The sequence below is a fragment of the Pteropus medius genome, unplaced genomic scaffold (genome assembly GCF_902729225.1).
Source record: "Pteropus medius unplaced genomic scaffold, Ma_sr-lr_union100, whole genome shotgun sequence".
NCBI classification, from domain to species: domain Eukaryota; kingdom Metazoa; phylum Chordata; class Mammalia; order Chiroptera; family Pteropodidae; genus Pteropus; species Pteropus medius.
The window spans coordinates 58,661,095-58,676,823 of NW_024344378.1; the positions used below are offsets into that span (position 1 = coordinate 58,661,095).

Sequence of the window (15,729 nt, forward strand, 5' to 3'; positions counted from 1 at the left end):
AAGGAAGGAAGGAAGGAAGGAAGGAAGGAAGGAAGGAAGGAATTCTTCAGCATGTGCTCTTGTTACATTGGTTTTCAAGGAATTCTCATAGTGTCAAATGAAAATTTACACGTATACATATTCTGTAGTTAAAAATTTGTAAAATGCTATGATAAACAATGTTAAAAGCTTTCTATGCTTTAAACATTTTCAGAGTCTTTAATAAACTAATCTAAATAATAATTAGGGGGAAGACATTGTGGGAAGCATTTCCCCAAATCGATTGAGCATAGAAACTGTTTTCAGGGAAGGATCCCACTCCAGGAAGGGGCTGCTTTAAAGCTTGTTTTATAAATCTGTATCTTTGGTATCTATAAAATCCTCTAGCTTCCTACTTCCTCTGAGCACAGGTGGCAAATAAGAGTTATCTTCCTTTCCAATCCTAAATTGTGGCTGCCTGGAGTGCCATGTTGAGTAGGATTCCCAAGTTGTGTCTGGACTCAGTAGGAGTAGTTCTGTAATTGGTTAGCAATGCCTACCTAGAACCTAGGAGGACAGAGTTGTGGCACACAGCTCAGTAGATGTGGCCCCTGCTTTAGAGAAAACTTCTAAGTAAATCCAAAGACATGGCCTGGCAAGACTTTAAGTACCCTGTTTACAGACCTGATTTGGTGGGACGTGAAACCCTGCTGACCAGTAGAGTGTTGTTCCTAAAGAATAGACGTGTGCCTGCCCAAGAGAAGAGTACATGATTAGATTACAGTCACCTCTGTTATTCTGTGGTCCTGGTCCTGTAAAACAAAAACAAAACTTAATTCCATTTCCCATGTGGCAGACACTGTTGCCTGGCTAACCCAACAAACATCTGCACCTCCCTTAAATTTTGCTGCCTCCTACTCTACTGGCTAAAAGCCACAATGATCATGACATTCAATTTTGGCAAAAGACATAAGGAAAGTCTATTAGGAGGCTCCTGAGAAAACTTTTGCTTTACTGACAATAGGAACACATGTGACTGGCCCCACTCTTTCCTTCTTTTTTCCTGCCTTGAACACCGATGTGATACATGGAGTCATAGCAGCCATCCCTGGCCATTAGACCAAAATGCCGGTAGCTAAAGAAGATAGAATGGAAATATATAAATAGGCCTCCAGCCTGGATTCTGGATGACATTTACTGAGCTAGTGACCAATTTCTAGACTTCTTGTTAAGTAAATAATAATTATATCCGTGATTCTAGACCCTGTACTTTAGGCTATTTATTTCTTATAGCCAAAGCCATCTGTCCATGATATGCTATGATCCAGACTGATTTAAAAGCATCAAATATTGTCAGAAAGCAATGCGGTATAATGGAAGAGCATTATCTGACTCCTCTGAGTCCCAGTTTCTTTATCTTTAAAGTGACTATTCTGCCTGAATACCCCTGAGAATTGAATAAAAGTACCTGGAGATGGTAATAATAATTATTATTGTTGTTTTTATCGGACAGAGAGCACTTATACCAAGCCTTGTTCTACATCTTTTAGTTATATCACCTTACTTAGTCCTTGCCACAATCCTGTGAAATAAGTATATTAATAGTCCCCTTTTTACATAGGAGGAAACTAAAGCAAAGACCAGTTAAGGAACTTGCAAGTAAGACCTAAAGCCTAGACTTGAACCCAATTACCAGAGTCTCTGCTCTGAGCCATTTGGCTATGTCGCTTCTGGATCATACTAAGTTCTCAATAAATGTTTCATTATTCATATTATTATTAAGCTTCTAATACAACTGACAAGACACATTCTCCTTAAGATCTCTCTTTTCAGGAAATGACTTTTGGGACTTTGGAAGGCATACATTGAATTAATGAAACATGGTATGTAAAAATGCATGATTACTTAAGGAATCCACTGAGTTTAATACAAGTAGATTTGGTTTTGGTTTTTATATATCTAGGTCAAGGGCATATGTCCAGTGTTACATGTACCAATTAGCTCTCTACTTTGTCTGAAATTGTACCCCTAAACCAATGTGTATCCCTCTGAGGAATGTGACTAGATAGCTGCAAGGAAGTTCACAAGCTGCATCCTCATTTGGTGAGAAATGACTCTGATAGCAGATGCCAGAGCAGTATCCTGAGCACTACCAGAGGTACCAGCCACACCTGGAAACTTATTTGGATTTCATGGGCCTTATCTTAAAGTTTCTTAGGAAAGGCCTAAAGCCACATCCAAATCTCAAATCCAGCCCATTGGTAGATGCTGCCTGGAGATGGGTGGTGAGAAAGATGTTGTAGGAAATTTCAGACTCTGTGGGAAAGAACATCATGATTTGTTTATGATATCCACCACGAGCATGTGATGGGTGATGGTGGCATGAGTTGACTTATAGTTAGAGACCTGCCCGCAACTCTACCTGCACCTGAGACTAACACTCCAAGCAGTGAGGGAAATATTTTAGTGTGCTGGTTAAAACTGAATGTTGGCCTGAGGGGAGGAGTCAGTTAGGTATTCTCCTAACCTCAGAATGGGGCCCAGGGCTGGAGCAGGATTCTGGGCACAGCATCTTCTGAGACTACTTTCCTAATTGCCCACCCCGCCTCAGCCCATCCCACCCCACAGGATCCAAGCCAAGTTGGATAACAAGAGGAGTCTGTGATGAATGGAAGAGAACAGCAATTAACAGAACTGAGTAGTAGGGGTGCTTTAAGAGAATAGCCAAGTAACTGGGCCTCCTATCCTAATAGGCCTCCGGGCTGGTGGCTTCCACACTTTAACCCAGATACCATGCTTCATAAGCCTAGAGAGTTAAGCTACCAACAAAAATGGCTATTTGGCTTATTCAGGACTTAGTCCCTCCCCATAGTGACCCTTTCTCATCTCAAACTCACCCTTATCTTCCTGGCCCAAACTCTCAGCAACACACCTCCTCAGTTCTTAGCTCTGCCTATTTTTAGCCTTTGAACTCTTAGAGCCCTCCTTCCTCTGTGTGGAGGAATGTGTGCAGGAGAAAAGAGGGTGTTTTTCTCCAACTCAGCTCAGCTCAAGAATGTTCTAAGCAGGGGAATGACTAGACTTTCACAAGACTCTCTAAGACAGTCTAAGCTGTGGTCAGGAGAGTGATGTCTGTTCCTCACCAGTGAGTGCTGGGAGTGGCAGGAGGAGACTTCAGGAGCACTCTAGATCTGTCTTAGCTCAGATCCTGTAGAAAGCAGAGCCTGAGGCAAGGATTAAGTACTGCTACTTCATTCACGAACTGTAAACCCAGGGCAATATGGGTGAGAAGAAAAGGGAAAGGGATATAAGGAAAGATGTTATGTGCCACATCACCATGCTGGCCACCTCCTTGTAACAAGCCTCAGAGCACAGCAGTAAGCACAGCAAACACAGCATTCTAGCACTCCATACTTCTCTGGAAGGCTTACAAGACTTGTCCATCTCAAAGCAGTCAGGAGGAAAGGAAGAAAGGAGAATTTATCTTCTCAGTTCCCTCCCATCTCTCATTTATCATTAGTTAAAATTCACCCGACAGGAAACTAGCTCTCCTTCATTTTCACATTATAACAGCACTTCCCTTTAGTGCTCACTCAGAGAGTCAGATCCATGGCTCAGGATGTGGCATTTTAGGTGAGTCTAGAGCATCGTAAGTAACATGGTGTGGGTGGAACATTGCCTAATAGAGAATTTGAGAAGCATCCACGTCTGTGTCCAATACAGGTGTCCAAGGATTCACTTTTGGGATCTTGGCAGTATAGAAAATGTTATAGGAGCCTGGAGTGTTAACAGAGTGGGATAACAGAGTCAGGGCTGCTGTGACTGGGACTTTGATGCTTTTTTCACTGTTGTGATCTGACTTGGAGACACGTGGGCCCATACAGACAAAACCTAGAAGCCACCAAGGCCCTATTCTCTGGGCTCAAAGGAAAAGCAGCCTCTGTTCCAGGGTAGCTTCTGAGAGGAGTGGAATTTCCAGATCTACACTTTTACTGTGAAAGAAGAGGGGAAATGAAACAGAACTCATCAATTAAGTGTCCATTATGTCCTGCCCGTGTTATGTGCCTACCTTACATCATTCTCTCCTTAGAATTTCTTTATTTTTTTTTTTGAAATAGAAAATAACATTTATTGGAATTTTTTGCTATTCAGAAGCAAAACACATCTATGGAAAACAAAAATCACCAGTGATATTGCTATCCAGAAATAATCACTGCAGACACCTTGGTGTATATATTTTCAGATCTCTCTCTCTCTCTCTCTCTCTCTCTGTATGTATGTATGTATGTATGTATGTATGTATGTATGTATGTATACAACTAGGATCACATTATATATGTATATATTTAATTTATTTTTAAGTCATTAAATAACTTTCTATACAGCCTCATTTTAATGCTGTCTTGCTTCATATCCACTCTCACTGGATTAGCTTGTTTTCAGTTTATCACTAATGTCAACAAAACAACAAGAAACATTGTTGCAGCTAAATCTTTACTCAATCTTTAGGATAAATTCCTAGTTGAAGATTTGTTGGGACCTTTTTAGAGCTTTTGCTACATGGTACCAATATGCCAGACCATTTATCCCATAGTTTTTCCAACACTTCTTGAATATTTATAATAAGCTAATGGTTTGGGTCTTATTAACCCCACTTTATAGGTGTAGAAATTAGTATACAGAGAGGTTGACTTGTTCTCATCTAAGAATTAATAAGTTTCTGGCAAGAAAGCCTAGGAATAAAGTTATTTAAATCTATCTCCCTTTAGTGTTTTGAGGGCTAAACTGGGAGCTAGGGATGACCTAGGACCAAGCCTTTCCCAGAGGACAGGCCCAGGTGTGCTGCAGAGATGTGCAGAGATGCTATGTGGCTTACCTGAGATACATCAAGCTGCTCATCATCATTCTGTTGCTGTAGCAGTTCAGGGGCTTTGAAAAGAGCAGCCTCTATGTGAGAAATATGGCTTTGGAAAGAAAGACTTCCAGACGCAGAAAGCAAGGTTGAACAGGGGCAGACCACATAGTCTGAAGAACCTGAAACCAAAGCAATGCTGGCTATAGGGACAGGGCCACCATTTGAAGGGCTATTCATGGGACAATGCCCAGCAGGTGTCTTGCAAGTACTCTATCTGGAATGGACTGTGAGCTGACCCAGGGCAAACACAAAGTGGAACAAATTCAATCCTGATGTACCCCTCACCCCAGCCTGTTACACAGAAGCATATGTTAGGAAAGGTAGCTACAGCGGTGGTGGGGAAACTAGCAGCTGCATCCAAATTCATCAATGGCCTAAGAGTCTTAAGGTAAAAGGTAAAGAAAGGTCAAGTCCACCTGGAAATTGGCATAATACTGAGTTCTCTGGAACCAGGGCAGTGACCCAAGGAGCTAGTCTTCTGGATATTCCGTAACTGTGCATTAAAGCCTCCAGGACAGGTAAGAGGGAGTGATGATTCAGGGAAAAGATGGAGCTGAAGGTGCAGGTTCAGGGGGCTTTTCATCCCCTATGCTGCAACCCATCATCCTAACTGCTCAGGTGCGATTTCACTTGAGGAGAGTGTCTATTTCAGGAGGGAAGCCACCAAACACATGTGACTTCTGAGTTGATATCTGGGTGTTGGGGATTCAGTGTTTGTTCCACTTACTCATTTAATGCCTCTTAGCTACAAATCCAACTTTCAATACCTGCTCCACCACTTAAGCATCTCTCTTTTACAGCGAGCGTCACATTCAGCTTTCTCAGTAGAGGGCGCTAGAGAGACACAGCGGAAAGCGGGTTCCCCTGCTGTTTCTGGAGGATCAGCGGTGTGTGTGTGAAGGGCACCTGGTGACTCTGCGCAGAACCCGCCCACGACGCGCAGTCCCTAGGCCACTCAGTCTTAAGAAGTGGTCACCCTGTCTACACAGACGCTGCAGGCTCAGGCCTCCTGCCCTCACCAGCTGCAGAGCTGTGGCTCACCTGCGCGCACCGCCTCCCGGAGGACCACTCCACCCCTGTTCTCATTGCATGTGCCTGGCTTGTCCAGTGACTGCAGGCCACCGATAGCCTGGCAAAGCAGCTAACTTCGCCATCATCATGGGCTGCAAGCATAACTTCTCCAGGAGATCTGGACTCCGACCTGGAGAGGTAGCTTCCCTTCAAAGTTTGTCTCTCATTGGGACTGCCCTCAACCCTAGGGGACCATGAAGTTTCCTCATTTCTCACAGTTACTTTTCTATTGGAGTTTCATAATTCTTTATATTAACCTTCCCTGTTTAGACCACCGAATGTGTGGATTCTAGTTCCTGATGGGACACAAGTGGTGCAGTATCTGGCAAGGGACAGTGTGGGGGTTGCCCCGTCTCCTGTCTCTGGTTATGCCTAGACTGCCTATAGGTGTTGAGAGAGGCCATAGAGCTGTAGCCTCTATGTCCCTAGCCAGCATGCCTGTAAAAGCTGTAATAACAAGGCAGAATCGATACCTTTCTTTCAATTTTGCCACTGGCCATGTGTCCAAGAGGCCTGCTCTCTCAGCACAACTCCATGGGTAGGTGTCAATTACTTACTCATTATAATACCTCCGACTGATAACAGATAGAAAAGAAGTACCAAGAAATATATTTGTTTGGGAAGCTTCACATTCATCACCCCGCAACTCAACAGCCCCAAACATATTCTCTTACCCTTCCGGAGGTCTTCCAGGAGGTGCTCAGCTGCCAGAGACAAGAGGGACCAGATTTCCTCCTCTGACAGAGCTTCACCCTTGACCCGCAGGGCGCTAGCCAGCGTCACGGAAGCCGGGTTCATGTCTGTAAAGACATATGTGTGGCAGAGCCCCTGCAATTTCCAGAAGCGCGTCTGGTACTGCACTCACCACTCCAGCCCAAGCATAGTCCAGCCCTCTCCACAGCATGGAGTACCATGTTTTCATCATTCGTGTCCCCAGGGTTGGATACAGAACTAGGCACACAGGAGAAGCTAGAGAAATGTTCATTAGGGGCCTGGCCAGGCTGGTTAGTTGGTTCTCAGTGAATTGGTAAATAAATAAATAAATTCAAATGAAACAATTAGTGAATAAATGAATGAACAAATGAACCATGAGAATGGCACCTCCCTCCAAGCTGGGCTTGTGTTATTGTAGAGAGCTACCTATGTCTGGGTAGTGTCTATTGCCTGCTCTCCTCTCTGTCTGGAAAAGTGAGTTAACGATCTTTTTTGCCTCCAATATATGATTTATGTCTTTTCCTCTCCAGCTTCCACACTCAAAATTAGATTTGGTGCCAGCACCAGCTCTGTCTCTAATGAGTCACTAGGAGGAATAGTGAGCCCTATGTTTTGAAAAGGTGCAGACTCACAGGAAAGCACAAGACTGCTTTACAGGAGGATCTGGTGAGGAAGGCTGGAATGCTTCTTTAAACCAAAGCTGACATTTAAATGTCTGTCCTTCTGACAAAGCTGCCACCCATTAATCTCCAGCGGGAAGAGCCCCAGGTGTAGTGGCAGCAGAAAGAGGCCAGGCAGGCTTTTCCTAATCCTTTACGTCACTGATCTTTGTATGGCCAGAGCTCTTGGAGGGCAGGTGTGTTGTGCTGAGGTGGGGTGGGGAGCTCCTTATGGCATACCCATCCCTCCATCCAACAGGCTAATCCAAGCTCTCCATTACCCAGCTGCTCAGTTCCCTACATACACATCTAAGGCCAGCCTACTGCCTTGGGAAGAGAGAGAGATTCCCAGGAGAAAGAGCCTTGCTCTTCTATTTATCGGGGGGCTCGGGGGGTGGTGACCAGAAAGGACCTGGGCAGGAAGGTTTAAGTGTGAGATGTTACTAAGGAGTCTGTGAAGAAGTGTCTTTTGATCCCATTTTCAGACAGGAAAGCAGTCCAAGGTAACCCATAAAAAATGATGGAATTGCAGCTGAAGTCCAGGTTCTCTCTTGTCTTTCTTTCCTTTTCTTTTTTCTTCCTCCTTTTTTTTTCTAAACCTTGTTTGAAACTTATGAACCAGTCATTTCCATTCTGATTTTTTCTAACTTTCTATATTTTTCTAACATTTTTCTATATGTTTTAGTTTTCTACATATAACATTATACATGTTTTATTTTTACTTTATTATATAGAATATTTTATTATATGTTTTGTTCATTTTTATATGTTTCTATATTTTTTCCAACTTTCTATATTTTTCTAACTCTCTATAACCACATGAAAGGCTACTTTTTAAAGAAAAAAAGGGACAAGATTATGATTCTCGAATAGAAAATCTCTGAATCTCAAAATAAAATATCTTACAAAATATCAAGTTTTTTTATTTCCAATCACTTTATGACTACAAAAAAAATGCATTAAAAGTCTTCTAGGCTCATGTGGCTAATTAAGACCATTATTTCAATATAGTAAGTAATTCAGTGGAGAAAAGACCACCTCTCCAAAAAACAGTACTGGACCCATCACGAAAATACTCACAACTTATACAATTATTAACTCAAAATAGATCATAGATGTAACATAGAACATAAAATCTGTAAATTTTTGGAAAAAAATAGGAGAAAATATTCAAGATTTAGGCCTAGGCAAAATGTTCATAGACTTGACACCAAAAGCTCAATCTATAAAAGGAAAAATGGATAAATTGGACCTCATCAAAACAAAAACTTTAGCTCTGAGAAAGGCACTGTTAAAAGGATGAAAAGATAAGCTATACACTGGGAAAAATATTTGAAAACCACATATCCAACAAAGTATACATGTATAGAATATATAAAAAATTCACACAAAACTCATCAATAAGAAAATAAACGATCCAATTAGAAAATGAGCAAAAGACATAAACAGACATTTTATCAAAGAGGATATACAAATGACAAAGAAGTACTAGAAAAGGTGTTCACTAGCCATTAGAGAAAAATGAATTAAAATCATGATAAGATGTCACTACATACCTACCAGAAATACAAGTAAAAACTTGTGACAATACCAAAAGCTGGTGAGATTGCAGAGAAACTAGATCACTCACACATTGCTGATGAGAATATGCAATAGTACAACTACATTGTAAAGTAGTTTGGCAGTTTCTTATAAAATTAAACATGCAATTAATATTCTACTTAATAATTGTACTCTTGGGCATTTATCTTAAAGAAATAAAAATTAATGTTCACACAAAAACCTATGCTCAAATATCCATAGTATTTTTATTTGTAATAGCCAAAAACTGGAAACCAGATGTTCTTTAATAGGTAAATGATTAAGCAAACCATGTTGCTATGACATACTTTAGCAATTAAAAAGAATAAACTATAGACACATGCAACTTGGATGAATCTCCAGAGAATTATGCTTAGAGGAAAAAAAGCCAATCCGAAAGGTTACATACTATATGATTCTATTTATGTAACATTCTATTTTAAATTTTTTGTTTTTATTTTTCAATTACAGTTGACATTTAATATTGTATCAGTTTCAGGTATACAGTGGTCAGACATTTATATAACCTATGAAGTAATCTTCCCAATTAGTCTACTACCCACCTGGCACCATGCATAGTTATTATCATATTATTGACTGTATTCCCTATGCTGTACTTTACATCCCCACGACTATTTTGTAACTGCCAATATATAACATTCTCGAAATGACAAAATTATAGAAACAGAGAACAAATTAGTAGTTGCTAGAGCTTAAGGATGGAAGGAAGAAAAGTGGGTGTGGTTATAAAAGGGCAACAGATGGGATCCTTGTGGTGATGGAAACTTTCTTGTTATATATATATATATATAAATTCTAATGAAGCAATAAGAACACTGTTAGAACTAATAAATGAATTCTACAGTTTGCAGGATGCAAGATCATTAAACGAAATTCAAAATTGTATATCTATACACAAACAATTAACAAAATGAAAATAAATGTAAGAAAATAATTCTATTTATAATATCAAAAATAATGAAATATTTAAGAATAAATTTAGCAAAATAAGCACAAGCTTTATACATTGAAAACTGTAAAACATCATTGAAAGAAATTAAAGAAGACCTAAAACAATGGAAAAACATTCTGTGTCCATGGCTTAATATGAATAAGATGGCAATAATCTCCAAATTGATCTATAGATTTATTACAATCCCTTTTAAAATCCTAGTTACCTATTTTGCAAGAAATTGGCCAACTGATGCTAAAATTCATATGGAAAATGCAAGGGAACCAGAATAGGCAAATAAGATTGAAAAAGAACAAAGTTGAAGGAGTTACACTTCCTAATTTCAAATCCTAGTACAAAACTACAGAAACCAAACAGTGTGGGACTGACATAAGGATAGCTATATAGATCAATGCAATATAATTGAGAGTCCAAAAATAAATTCTCCCATTTATGGCCAATTGATTTTCAACAATTATGACAAGACAAATCAATAACTAAAGAATAGTTTTTTCAACAAATGGTGCTGGAATAAATGGATACCTAACATACAGAAGAATGAAGTCAGACTCCTACCTCATACCATATACAAAACTTGACTCAGAATGGGTCAAAGACCTAAATGTAAGAGTAAAAGATATAAAACACTCAGAAGAAAACATAGAGGCAAATATACATGACCTAGGATTTGGCAATGGATTTGTAAATATGATACCAAAAACATGAGCAATAAAAAAAAATAGATAAATTGCATTTTATCAAAATTAAAAACTTCTATGCTTCAAAGACACTATCAAGAAAATAAAAAGACAACCCACAGAATGAGAGAAAATATTTGCCAATAATATATATTATATATATATAATAATGGAATAATATCAAGAATATATAATGAACATTCATATTAATAATAAAAAGAATTTAATTTAAAATTATGCAGAGGATATGAATAGGCATTTCTCAAAAAGAAATGTACAAGTAATCAATAATCACATGAAAAGATGCCCAACATCATTAATCATTAGGTAAATGCAAATTAAAAACCACAAGGAGATACCATTTCACATCTATAAGGATAACTATGACCAAAAAGATGGACAATAACAAATGTCGGCAAAAAAGTGAAGAAACTTGCTGGTGAGAATGTAAAATAATATAGTTACTTTGGGAAACAGTTCAGCAGTACTTCAAAGAGTTAATCACAGAATTAACATATGACTCAACAATTTCACCCAGGAGAAATAAAAACACACTTTCACACACAAATTTGTTCACAAATATTCATAGCTACATCATTTATAATATCTAAAAGTGGAAACAACTCAAACGTGTATTAACAAATGGATGGACATACAAAGTGAGGTATATACATACAATGGAATATTTTTCAGCCATAAAAAAAGAATAAAGTACTGCTACATGCTATAAGATGGATGAATGTTTTATTTAAAACACTTTATTTAGGTATGATTAACATACAAAAATGTGTTTATTTAATGCATACAACTTGATGAGTTTGGAAACAAGTATACAACCATGAAACCAGCACCATAATATATGCTATACAAAATTGATGAATCTTTAAAACACTATGCTAAGTGAAAGAAGCCAGTCACTAAAGAACACATCTTATATGATTTCATTCATATGAAATATCCAGAATAGGCAAATCAACAGAGACAGAAAGCAGATTAGTGTTTGGCAGGGGTCTAGGAGAAGAAGAATTGATAATAGGTATAGGATTTCTTTTGGAGATGATGAAAATATTCTGGAGTTAGAAATGATGGTTACACAACTTTGTGAACATACAAAAAACTTCTGAATTGTACACTTTTAAAAAAGTGAATTTTATAGTATGTGAATCATATCTTGATAAATTTTTTAAAAGAAAGAGTATAAAGACATCAATATTTTTTAAATGAGCGAGGCTAAATGTAGTGTCTAGAAATGCACATTTGAGGGTTAAAACTATAAAGAAATAAAAGGAAGTGGTGACTGTAATGCTCAGGATAATGGTTACCTTTGGGGGAGCGAGGGGACTATGATTGAGACAGACTATATTGAGGAGTTTCTGGAATGGGTGGCAAGTTCTATTTCTTGGCCTGGGTGATGGTTACAAAGGTATTTGCCTCGTCAAGCTACACATTTTTTGTCATGGTTTTCTGTATCTATTATTTTACAATAAAAAGCTTAAAACGATTTCAAGCATTGCCCTGTTAAAAATATTTTAAGCAAATCCAAGAAAAATGTACTCCATTTCCATCTCCTTTCTTGAAATATAAATCCAACAACTTTCATCAGTAATGCTAAACTCACCTGAGAGGATTATCCTGAAACCCTGCCAACAAGTGCTACCAGCTAAAAGGCCTAATCATTCTTTCTTTCCATCTAGGATAGATAGAGCGCATCCAACATCTAGAAAACCACATAACTGATCAGGTTGGCCAATCAAGCACCCCTCGGTTGTTAGAGTTAAGAGTTCGTTGAGGCTTGAAGTTGTTGTTCCCATTGTTGGAAGTGTCAGGATCACAGCTTTCACATCAAATGCAGCCTTGAACCCAGGAGTAAGCGCCAGCAAACTATTCATTATCCTTTCCATTAAACAAAATGAAACAAAACAAAAACTGTCACACTTGTTCCAATGCACACACATAATCCTACTATAGAAAAAAAAATGTGTACCTTCTACTTTTCTGTACACAAACTCCCTGTCTAACTGGCCCCAGTGTCACAGCTGAATGTTATGATGTGGTCACAGGGATAAGTTGGTACCTGGAGAGAGTGCTGATGCCTGGGAACCATGCCAGGCTCTGAATTTCCCTGGAAGCCCTAGCCACACCCCTCTACTCCAATGGGCAATAACCTATTTGAAGACATTCCAGGGACACCTCTCCAACCCACCAGGCCTCAAGAAGCATCTTGGACTCACATTAACATTGTTGTCTCTGTGTACTACTACAAATTCCATTTGAGAGCCAACTGATACTTCTTCTAATGAGAATACAAGTAGACACTCCATAGTGCTGACTGTAAGCCAGTCACTGTTCCCAGTGCTTTATGTGTACTAATCTCAAGCTATGAAACAGTCATCATTAGCCTTTCACCAGCATGCTGTGATGCCTCTAGACTTCTCTCCAAGTTTTTCTAAACAATATGGTGGGTAAGGTTCTACTGTACCATGGACTAAAAAGGAGATCATTAATTATCTAAAGAGGGGAGGGATCCTACATTACAGATAAACCCTGTCTTCCCTCTGGTGAGGGTGCTCAGGGAAAGCGTCCTTTGGACATGCCTTTGGGTGCATCTTTCATGCAACTTCCCGAATCTCACGTCAGTGGGCTGAATCCTCTGCACTGATTTCACTCTCTGAAGGTTTCTATGGTCATCTAGTAGCCTAAAAGTCTTCTTTTCCATCTGAGGCCCCATTGCCAATTCAGGAGTTTCCTCAGGCTCCCTTCCATGAGTTCCCATGCTGTGGTGCATCCTGTCTTCCAGAGACTTTCTGTATTGTCCTCCAGCTTCCAGCAGCACCCCACTTCAGTCTGGCCCAGTCTAGAAGCTCCACCTATGCGATTGCTCTTTAGTGTTTCTGTTTGGGCCATGGTGGCAATGGCCCTGAGCTTCCTCTATGTGATTTTCCCCACACCCTTGCCTCAGCCATGCCTTATTTAACAAATGCTTATCAAGAACCTGGTGCATTTTAAGCTCTGTGCTACAAATAGAATAGTAAACAATATAACATCCTACTTATATTCTAGTGAAGACCAGCAGAAGACCAGCAGAAGGGGACAGAGAATGAACAGGCAAACATATGAAAAAAAAAAAAAAAGAATTCCACAGAGAGATAGACTATAAAGGACAAGTATACAAAGTGATACAGTACAACATACACATCATCTGGGATGGTCAGGGAAGATAACTCAGGGAGGTAACATTTGAACTGGGACTTGAAGTTTGAGAAGGCATCAGCTGTGGTAAAACCTTTCCAGGCAGAGGGAACAACAGGCATAAAATCTCAGGGTTTGGCAGATTCTAAGAACAGAGAAAAGCTGGGCAAGAGTTTGGTGAGAAAGGTGAGCAAGGGGCCACAGAGGCGTGAGAGGGTGTCACAGAGCTGGGCAGGGCCCTTCTGCCATGTCTCTCATGCCAAGAAAATGAATTTCATTTTTGCCTAGGAGCAATACGAAACTTGGCCTACCTGCTGACTTGCAGAAGAAATGCAACCCAGACCATGCAAAGTCAGGCAGAAGCCTTTTTCATACAGTTATACTGTTGAGTATTGACTAGAGTGGAGAGGGAGTAATAATGCCTGAGGGCCAGCAGTCTAACACCTTATCTCATTTAACCCCTCTCTAGTCCTGAAGTAGGGATGATTTTTATTAAGGGCAAGGTCATGGCTGCTCCTCCCCCCTCAGGAAGAGCCCTGCATCCAAGTTCCCTGGATAGCTGCTACATGACAGTCACTGAATACCAGCTGGTGGATCAGACCACCTACCTGAGGGTATACCATGTGATTTGTTGCCATGATGTTTTACAGTGTTTGTAAAGTGCTGGCTTCTGAAGATGTGAGGATCTCTGCTAACCCTAATCATCTATTGACTGACTATATAATGGCTTTTGAACTGTGTAATTTTAGTCACATTCTAGTATCCTGCCCTCATTTACCCCCTGTTTCTCTCCATCTACCAAGGCACCTTTGATGATCTCTGGCCTTAAACTGTGGATGGTTAGTATGATTTACATCCCCCTGGAATGCTCTAGGAAACACCCTGCACTAAGACATCATTTGAACCAAGGTTCTCTAGAGCCTCCAAGGCCTTTTTTAGCTTAGGAGTTCAAGGTGCCACTGCCCAGGCATACATGTGGGAGAAAGGGAAGTGGAAGAGACTTGTACAGTGGGGACAATTTGTACAGCCTTTGGTCTCATCGGAGACAGGCCAGCAAGCAGTTATTCCTTCCTTCAAATACTCCTTGTTACTTTAGACTCATGGTTCTGCCTAACTTTCTCAGTATTCTTTCCCGCCCCACCTTCACTGTCCCTGAAATGTTGTCCTTCAGGATTCTACCTCCAGCCCTGTATTAGCTTCCTGTTGCTGTTCTAACAAATACTACAAACTTGGTGGCTTAAAACGACAGAAATTTATTATCTCAGACAAATCAGTTTCACTGGGCTGAAACCAGAGTGTGAGCAGGGCCACGCTCCCTCCAGATTCTCTAAGGGAGAATCTGTTTTTTGTCTCTCTCAGTTTCTGGTGACTGCCAGCATCCTTGGCTTGTGGCCACATCACTTTAATCTCTGCCTGTGTAGTCACAGAACCTTTTCCTCTTCAGTCTGTTTCAACCTTCCCTCTGCCTGCCTCATAAGAATAATTGTTATTGCATTTAGGGCCCACCTCAATAATCCAGCATAATCTCCCTATCTCAAGACCCTTTAACTTAATCACATTTGCAGAGCACTTTTTGCCATATAAGGTAACATTCACAGGTTCCACGGATGAGGACATAGATATCTTTGGGGGAGTATTGGGGGAAGGCATTATTTAGCCTACCGCAATCTCTTTTTCATTCAACCTGTTGACTTAAAGAAGACATGAGCTTTGGGACGTTGAGTTCCCAGCTCCTTAACTTCTTGGCTGTGTGAACTTGGGCACAAGGGACATATTTAATCTCTCTGAGTCTCAGTTTTGTTATCTGGAAAATAGTATTAATCATAGCAGCTACTTCATGGAACTATTGGGAAGATTATATATTAAAGTGCTCGGAATAAAGAAGGTGCTGAGTACATCTTATTTCCCTTCTCTTTCCATGTCTGCTGCAAACACTCAGAGAGAAATTTTAAGCATCAGGGCTGCTGAACAACTTCTAACTATAAGATTTTT

General features: G+C 40.0%; 1 protein-coding gene across 1 annotated transcript in view; it reads right to left on the reverse strand.

Annotated features, from left to right (window-relative positions):
- The window catches only part of FRMPD2 (FERM and PDZ domain containing 2), a 113,376-nt gene that overhangs the window by 78,651 nt on the left and 18,996 nt on the right, over window positions 1-15,729 (reverse strand). The window contains exons 2-4 of the mRNA XM_039872330.1: window positions 6,619-6,744; window positions 4,835-4,992; window positions 643-708 (exon numbers count right to left, since the gene is read on the reverse strand). Of these exons, the coding sequence (XP_039728264.1) occupies window positions 643-708; window positions 4,835-4,992; window positions 6,619-6,744 (350 nt within the window). The remainder of the gene's footprint in view (window positions 1-642; window positions 709-4,834; window positions 4,993-6,618; window positions 6,745-15,729) is intronic.